The sequence below is a fragment of the Orbicella faveolata genome, unplaced genomic scaffold (assembly GCF_042242905.1).
Source record: "Orbicella faveolata isolate gen_17 unplaced genomic scaffold, um_ofav_v1 contig_47, whole genome shotgun sequence".
NCBI lineage: Eukaryota > Metazoa > Cnidaria > Anthozoa > Scleractinia > Merulinidae > Orbicella > Orbicella faveolata.
In genome coordinates, this window is record NW_028301577.1 from 5,170,485 (window position 1) to 5,179,074 (window position 8,590).

General features: G+C 40.8%; 1 protein-coding gene across 1 annotated transcript; it reads left to right on the forward strand.

Annotated features, from left to right (window-relative positions):
* Positions 1-373: 373 nt before the first annotated feature.
* Positions 374-8,394, forward strand: LOC110066266 (uncharacterized). Its single transcript, XM_089280066.1, has 7 exons — positions 374-966; positions 2,160-2,254; positions 3,223-3,376; positions 4,288-4,351; positions 5,342-5,622; positions 6,842-7,010; positions 7,916-8,394. Exons 1-7 carry the CDS (start codon positions 400-402, stop codon positions 8,101-8,103), a joined length of 1,518 nt encoding a protein of 505 aa, XP_089136192.1. The 5' UTR covers positions 374-399; the 3' UTR covers positions 8,104-8,394.
* Positions 8,395-8,590: the final 196 nt, after the last annotated feature.

The following is an 8,590-nucleotide window of genomic DNA, read 5'->3' on the forward strand; positions in this document are numbered from 1 at the left end:
TTAGTGTCTTCTTATGTTCAAGGCAGCTTTCGAGTTTTTCTTTGCCTTCCTGAATAAAATTACGACTTATTTTACAGTCTAAGCATATAGAAACTTTTCTGCAAAAATACCTGATCCGTTCCCAAATAAGACTACATTCAAAAAGCATATATTCACACATCGAAGTTTCAGAAGCATATGATTTTGTCTGGGCAAGTTTAACGACTCCAATCCGTCCAGATACATGACGTCTTTCGAAATGTCCAATAAGACAGGAACCTTTCTAGAAATAGCCAGAGTATGGCTGGTTAATTTGCAAAATATCTTTTGTCACAAGCTTAGTTGAGGACTTTATAAGTAAATGATGCCCAGCATTCCTTCTTTGTAGGTTGCCACCACAGCAAGGGGCTTGTATTCAAGATGGCGTTACCGCGGATCATCTCGATGGTCATTATGGTCATCACTACTTTACTTTGTAGGTCCGTCCTCGCGGTGAAACCAGCTCCTCTTCATTTCTGTCCCGAGAATGGACTTAGGGCATCAGTTCTTCGTGTTCCGCCATATATCATGTCGTCTAATTCTGGAGAAGTCGAAGGCATCTTAGGAGACTTTTTCACTCGACTTACCCGAAGATGTTTTATTCAAGGCTGTGGATTGCCCCGGAATGCAATCCATATAACGCTTTTTAACTCCACGGACGATTTTTTATCAGCTTTACAGGAAAATAAGACAGATATAGCCTTCCCGATATCAGGACCAGTGATGATGCGTATGCGAGATTCAGCGTATGGACCTAGACAGACCGGACCACTATTGGCGTTTGAAGTATTCCTTCAATCTGCTGGATATTTTCTTATTATGGACGTCGAACATGTTAACAGCAAAGTCACTGCACTTGAGCTTATGAACTTGCTTCAGAACTCTTGGCCCATTGTCGTATTTACACTGCTGATTGCTGGAATCTCAGGAATGGTGGTCTGGATCCTGGTATGCCAAGCTATATATCAAGTCTCACTACAAAGATATTACATGCTGAGGTTCCGAGTTGTACATCAGTCAACATTAACCCTTTTTCAAGGGAGTATAATTTTTGTTGCGGGAGGCGCAGTGGGCTCATGGTTAGTGTGCCCGTCTCCAGATCGAGCGGTCCGGGTTCTCGCCCTCGCCGGGAATATTGTGTTGTGTTATTGGGCAAGACACTTTACTCTCACACTGCCTCTCTCCACCCAGGTGTATAAATGGGTACTGGCGAATCTAATGCTGGGGGTAACCCTGTGATTGACAGGTCTCCCATCCAGGTTGGAGTAGAAATACTCCTAGTCGCTTCATGCTACAGAAAACCGGGATAAGATCTGGCGTGATGGGCCACTTAGCTTGTGTGCAGACTTAACCTTTCCTTTACCTATACCTTTTATTGCTTCTTCATTTATTTATTCATTCATTCATTCATTCATTCATTCATTCATTCATTCATTCATTCATTCATTCATTCATTCATTCATTCATTCATTCATTCATTCATTCATTTATTTATTTATATGACATCATATGGTTTCTTGTTCAATTTGGAATTAATTTGCATGAGTGAGGTTTTTTTTTGAAAAAAAAACAAAAAAACTCACAAGTGCAAATTAATTCCAAACTGAACGAGAAAAACCGTATGATTACTTATTGATAATATAAACATGAAAAAATTCGCGTGGAAGAAGTGCCGGAAGATCTTTCTTGAAGCCATTTTTTCTCATTCGAGAAAACTTTTTTCAAAGTTTCTGCACAAAATTTTCGTCATCATTTTACGTGATATTATTGGCCTAGAAAACTTCCTATTGTCTTGCAGCCAATCATAATCCAGAATTACGATGTGTAATTTGCACTAGTGTTACACTTTTTGCACTGGTGTTACACTTGAACTGCGCTGCTCTCAGCCAATCAGAATCGAGTAATTTTTTCATGTATATTATTAATTTAGTTATTTAGGTCATTATTTTCGTGAAGAGTCCCCAATGAGCTCAAAAAGCTACATCTAATAGACAATCAAATAAAAATTTATGTCTGATATGTTTGTAGGCAGAAGAGATTTTGAAAAGAGCTTTGTGACATTGCAACAAATGGCAGTGAAAACAACAGTATATTAATGAGAAACTGTGTAACACTGATCAAGAACATTATTTTCCTTTCAGGAGACATTCTTCAATGAGGAGGAATTCCCCCGTTCCTTTACAAAAGGCTCGTACGAAGGCTTTTGGTGGGCTTTTGTCACCATGACAACGGTCGGGTAAGATGAGCAACCCTAACACGTGGGTAATGAAGAAATAGATAATCAATAAATTAATGGAGCACTTGAAAAATAAATCCACTACTCGTTGAACTCAAAGCTAAAACCATCAGGCATCGTTTCTTTGGTTGATAAATTACGTGTTGCCTATGACATTAGGGAATTTAAGAAACCACGCACAACGGCAACGGCAACGGGAACGTCGCTAAACAAAAGGTTTAATGAACAGAACAATGGCTGTGCAGGTTCTTGGTGCATTTCTTTGCCGTCCTCTGCAAAACCACAACGTGAAATGACCAAATTCTGCGTTGTCTGGAGACTGTGAACGACGACGGCTAATTTTTTAAATTTCTATTTCGAATTTAACGCTGTGTTCCATATCCAGTTTTCGAAAATCCAGTTTTCGAGAGTTAAGGTTTAATTTGGTTTAGGAAATAGTTTTGTTTTCATGTTCACTAGATCGTGTCATTTCCTTATCTTAGCCCCGTCGCCGCATACCGTTGCAGCATACCGTTGAGTTCTTAACAGATAGCATTGTCCAAGAATCCAAATATTTACAAGTTAGGTATTTCGCTTGGTTAATTCGGCTTCCGCGCAAGTTAGTAGTAGGTAAAGTCAGGAGAGAATGAGGAGACGGAAAGCGAAACGCAGGGCGTCAGATGGGATATGTCCGTTCCACTGACAGAAGTTATTTTTAGAACAAAAGACGTGTGATGAAAGTCTCTTTCCTTTGACGTCCGCTTGATATCTTCCCTAGGGGATCAACGAATCGCTAGGGATTTGCTTCCCTTCATTTTATCTTAGTGGACTTGAAGCTGAAAGTATAAGCTGTCGCTTTTTTGTTGAAGGATAAAAGTTCAAAACTTGAAAGAGAAGAGAAACCAGCTGGGTACATTCCTGTTTAGCAAGTTTTTGGTGAAGATTCTGCCGGGTTATAACTGATAAGAGGTATCTTGTTTCGATTTTAGTTACGGAGACAAGACCCCCAAGTTCATTCTCGGTCGTGTATTTGGCGTTCTTTGGATCTTGATCGGAGTGGTCGTTATAGCAATTTTCACAGCCACCGCTACTAGTGCTATCAGTGTCGATGCTGAAGTCTTTGCAAGATTGGAAGGAAACAAGGTAAAAAAAAGTAAACTGATTGAAACTCTATGGCACCCTAGAAAACATCGAACGCAGATCTAATCAACAGTCTTATGTACTTTTAAACCCTCCTTGCATACGGTGGTTACGCCTGCAGTACCAAAGGCAGTCAAAACCGAGTTGTCCATCCGAAACGGCACGATAATAGTCTTTCTCTTCCCAGCTAACACAATAAAAACAATGTTTAAAATGCTTTGGCCTCTTCTAATACTTAACTCGGGAATTCTGGGTTTCATATGACGAGGAACAACATATTTTGTTCGCAATAACACAAATATTTTCCTACCTGGCGACGCTCGACGAAATAAGGGTGAGTTACCGGGCGGTCGACGCATTTTTGGTGCCAAGCAAAATGTTTCAATTTATTTTTTCACTTTTTACATTCTGACATGGCTTTTGGAATTATAGATCCCTTTAGGTGAATATTCGATGGCGTCTCCAGTAAGAAATGTTGCTCGACTTCAATGCCTTTTGTTGACATTCACTGACGTCAGGACAGTACAGTTCTTCCCGCCTGCTGCCTATTTGGTCAATTCAAATGTCAGACTCACCGGCCGTATGCAAGGCTCTCAAGTAATAACCTTACCTATGATTTACTGGAGAACATTTAGCTTAGTCACGCGACTCTACGTTTCCTCGGCAACCATTTTTCAAATGTCGTTTTTCCAAATTACTTTATTACTAAACTTCTACTTAGTGACCTTTAATTTTTTCAAACAATTTTAGACATTTTGTGTACAACACAGGGTATCCTTATCAAGTCTTAGGTCAACTATTGTCTCTTGATCAACTAGCTACGGTATAAGCTTTACGTCGGTAAACACAACATTGTGAACGCGTTTGTCCGAGAGGAACACCTGATATTCGATTGAAGCATGTTTCTTTTTTAGATTGGTGTGCTGAAGAACACATCAGCGGAGCTAGAAGCTGTTCAAAGAGGAGCCTTTGTGAGAGGTAATTAGTATCCAAATCAACTTGACTTCAAATTTTCCTCTCCTTCATTTACGCCTTTCTTTCGTTAATTGGATCAAAAGAACGCACACGACACGGGTTCACCACAAATTCCGTCAGGAAATCATTTTTTCTACGTCCTGGTTCCCTCATGACATAACGAGCATTTCTTCTTTATCAACACACGGGAACGAAGTAGAGAGCTTAACTGAGGCCAGTAATTTAGAAGCATTTCTAGAGTTCTATTTATAAACTGGTGTGAGTGTGTATACTTCCATCTGATTGCCCACAAGATTGGAAGTGGTGTTTATTTTCTCCTTCAACAACATTAATTACCAGGCTCTGACAGCCCGCCCGCGTACGAGTTCTCTTTTTATTCTGCTTTATGTCAGTCGCGAATCCCGAAACTATGGTTATGGAAACTATGAAACTATGGTTATCAGACATTCTGCAATAGAAGAACGTGTAAACCCCGGGGGGGAGGCCTAGGGCTCCGATATGAAAGGGTGGAGGATGCTCGTCGTCTCGCTAAGGGGTATAAATCAAGGATTCCGGTCTCACTTAGGGTGTTCCAGACGAAACGCCATTATTTTTAGCTGACAAAGTATCTTTCAGAGAAGAAAGAATAATCAAAAACGCACTTATTTGCGTTTTTAGGCTTAATTTCTGTCCGTGTCTCGAGTCTGGTTTATAAGCGCGGGTTCCTTTCCTGAACAGCGGCTAGTAATCGGGCCTGTTCTGTCTAAAGTAGTATCTTTTAGGGGTCAAATAAAGCTCAAGCCGCACTTAGATATATCGGTCCCCTATAGTGGTTTACTTTAAGTTTTCCGACGAGCAGTCCTAACTTTTTCATATGGGGATCCCCATGGGGCGTGTCAAACCCGCAGCGACCCTATACCATCACCCAATTATCGTTCAAAGCTATGTAAGCCGCATTTTAAAGTACATTGTATTTCATAACCGTACATGAATGACGAAATGCACTACTTTTAGTTTTTTCTACAGTTTACGAGCTGTACACCGAACTCGAAAACGATGGGATAGACGGCATCTTTATGGACAGAAACAGAGCCGTGCACACTTTACAAGAAATCAATAAATCGAGATTCATGGTGTTTGCAAACTTCTTGGAGGAAACCCCTTACTACCTTGCAGTACCTGATGATGGCAGTGGCCTGCTTAGAGGTTTACTGGACCAGAATTCATGCTTCAAAAAGCATATTGAAAATTCAAATGTAGATAGTCTGCTCGTCAAATATCTTCCGCCAGTCAAGGTATTAAACGACTACATTTCATTTTAGCTTCAATTTTCTGATCCTAGTGTCAGCATACAGATTTTTCTTAATGCACTACATAGTTGGTGGAGTTTGATAACCAAATCAAAACAGTGACTGAGGGTGCTGACTTTTCTTGGAAAACTAAGATATATAGTATTAGTATATTCTCAGCTCCGACTATTGCATTTCTAGCTCTCTGATTGGCTCAAAAACTCCGACTATGAGCCATTAGTCGGAGTTTTACCTTATATGGAAAACAGTGCGCCAAGTTTAAAAATTTTCCGCTCTGTAAAATTGTTGAAATAAAAATCGGCGGCAAAAACCCGATTAAGAATATACTAAAACAATTATTCCATTCGACCTTGTTGGATATGAAGTGATCATAACCAACTCGCGCTACGCGCTCGTTGGTTATTTATCACTTCATATCCAACGCGGTTTCATGGAATAATTGTTAAATATACTTCAGTATCTTTGCGCGTGTTAATGTTGGCAGACACTACAATAATAGTATCAGACAAAGACAGACAGACAGACAGAGAGACATACAGACAAATAGGGCGGACAGGACAAACGGGCGGACAGGCATGCAGAAAGACAGAATATGCCAAAATAAATTGCAAATAAGATATATAGTAATATACTTAAGTATCTTTGCGCGTGTTAATCGTTAAATGGACGTTTTGGCGGACACTACAATAATAGTATCAGACAAAGACAGACAGACAGACAGACATGGACTGACAGACAGACAGACAGACAGACGAATAGACAACCGACCCACCGACAAACAGGCGGACAGGCAGAAAAACAGACAGACAATGCCAACATGTAAACGGTAACGCCCACTAAGCCCTGTGCGTTAATGTCAAAATAAATTGCAAATTTATTACTTCCAGTCAAAGCAGAAAACTTTTTAACAAGGAATCCTTCTATCGCTCATTTAAGACCAATCACTACCGAGCAGCACATACATATAATCTTTCACAAAATGATCAGTTAAGTCACTAATTGAAGTTCTAGAGTATTTCTTTATTGTCGAGGAAAAGGTTGTTGTTGTTCATCGTGGTAGATGCAGTAATAGTGTGTTATCGTTTATCTCACGATGTGGTCACTTGAGATGTAGATAGATGTAGATCTCAAGTGACTACATCGTGAGATAAACGATAAGACACTTTATTATTATTATTTCTTTATTTTGCCTATTCGCTTTCAGCCGTTTGACCCCGACAGGGATTCCATCTCCTTGTTATCTGGTAAAGCACCAGCCACCCAGAAAGGTCTGTTGGTCGTGATGGCCATTTTTATGAGTCTTGCACTCGTCGGGATGATCGCAGAAGTCGTTTATAGGGCGGCGAGGAAGGCAAAAGTACAAAACGGTGAAGGTATATAAAGCAGAAACTATGGCTTACACCAGAAACCCTTTCCGAGATTTTATTTATACTCATATACCTATGACTGTTGTGTGTACATCTCCGTTTGAATGAAGTTACAGTCACTAGTAATGAATGCATGGAGCTACGTCCCGAAACCACATCTACAACATGGCCTTCTCAGACCTCACAGGTCAATACCATTTAAAATTCCCTCTTCCTGGGAAAATGTGCTTTCCCACTCTGTAATGTGGCATGACATGTGACATTCTTTGAATCTTTTTGTAGAGTGAACTGAAATCGTTGTCCCTTCAGGTTTCAAATAGCATGAAAAAACGTGGGAAGCTGCGAAGGGATTGAGGATTGGAAAGGGTCTTGGACAACTTCGTTCCCAGGGTCTCTCTTCTTCCCGGAAAAACCCTGGGAACGAGGTTTGGTCTTGGACTGGAGGACGAGTGGGTGGTGCTGATGAGAGCAGAGTCATGTTTCGTAGGTACGCGTTAAGCCCGGGGGGGGGGGGGGGGCGGGTGGGGGAGGAAAACTCCCCCATAAAAAGGACACAACTGCTCGTCGCACCTTTTAGGGGTTAAAAAGCTGTTTAGGTAGCTCTGAGAGCGTTAGTCCACAGTGAGAGCTTCTGCACTACCTTTAAGGGTATTAAGACGAAAAAATGACAGGAAATGTCTTGCCTCAGAATTGGTACCTGTTAGGGGTGAAAGCAATTTAAGCCACAAAACAAGATCTTGGCACCTCTTTCGGGTTCTTTTTAAAATTTCCGACGAGCATCTTTCTATATGGGAGGGAACTATAAAAGGGACGGGATACGTTAGGCAGGGACGTCACAACCATAGTGAAACAAACTGGTTCTTTACGATTTTACGAACTGAAACGGTCACCATTTTAAAATTGTGTTTCAGACGGAGTCGACTTGAGGCACATTACAGTCCATCGTTCGTCTCCCCTTGCAAAAGCTAACCTCAAAGATGTGGGAGACAAGCTAAGTCAACTGGTTCGAGAGGTCGGCAAACTGCAAGAACAACTTACAGTTATTTCATCCCAGACAAACGAAAATATCGGATCTGGGCGAAGTGCAGTTCACATGTAGGATTCGGCAAGGCTTCCTCCGTGGTGATGAAATTCAAGATGGGACCACGTAAAACTCATTTGATCTCAAGCGAGCAGAGCCTTTGGGTTACGACGCAAAAATACGTTATCAGTATATATCCCCGCGATACTGAAATCCAAGACGGTTTCTGCTACTTGCACGACAAGCCCATTGCGCCATCTCACAGAAAGAAAACGGGGCAAACCGAGGCTCTAATAAAGAGGTTAGATGGAGTAGAATTCCCAGTGAGCTATAAGAGGCATTAATTTTTAGAGCTTATATAAAATTACTCTTACAGTTAGTACGAGCGAACCAATCCACAAGTTCAGTGTTATTCAAGTTACAAAGAGCACCATTCAAGATAGTTAACCAGAGCGCCAGGCTTAATTTCGGCGAAAAGTACAATGTTGTGTATAGTTGACTTAGATGTGATATTTTCGATTACATAATGGAGAGTCATTAGAGAATAAGTATGAGAATTGACGTG

What these genes read in the sequence shown, in the direction of transcription:
- LOC110066266 (XM_089280066.1), top strand. Translation starts at nt 400, where the DNA reads ATGGCGTTACCGCGGATCATCTCGATGGTCATTATGGTCATCACTACT. An exon ending in GAATGGTGGTCTGGATCCTG is followed by an intron (nt 967 to 2,159) that starts GTATGCCAAGCT and finishes TTTTCCTTTCAG; the next exon opens with GAGACATTCTTCAATGAGGA. An exon ending in CAAGATTGGAAGGAAACAAG is followed by an intron (nt 3,377 to 4,287) that starts GTAAAAAAAAGT and finishes TTTCTTTTTTAG; the next exon opens with ATTGGTGTGCTGAAGAACAC.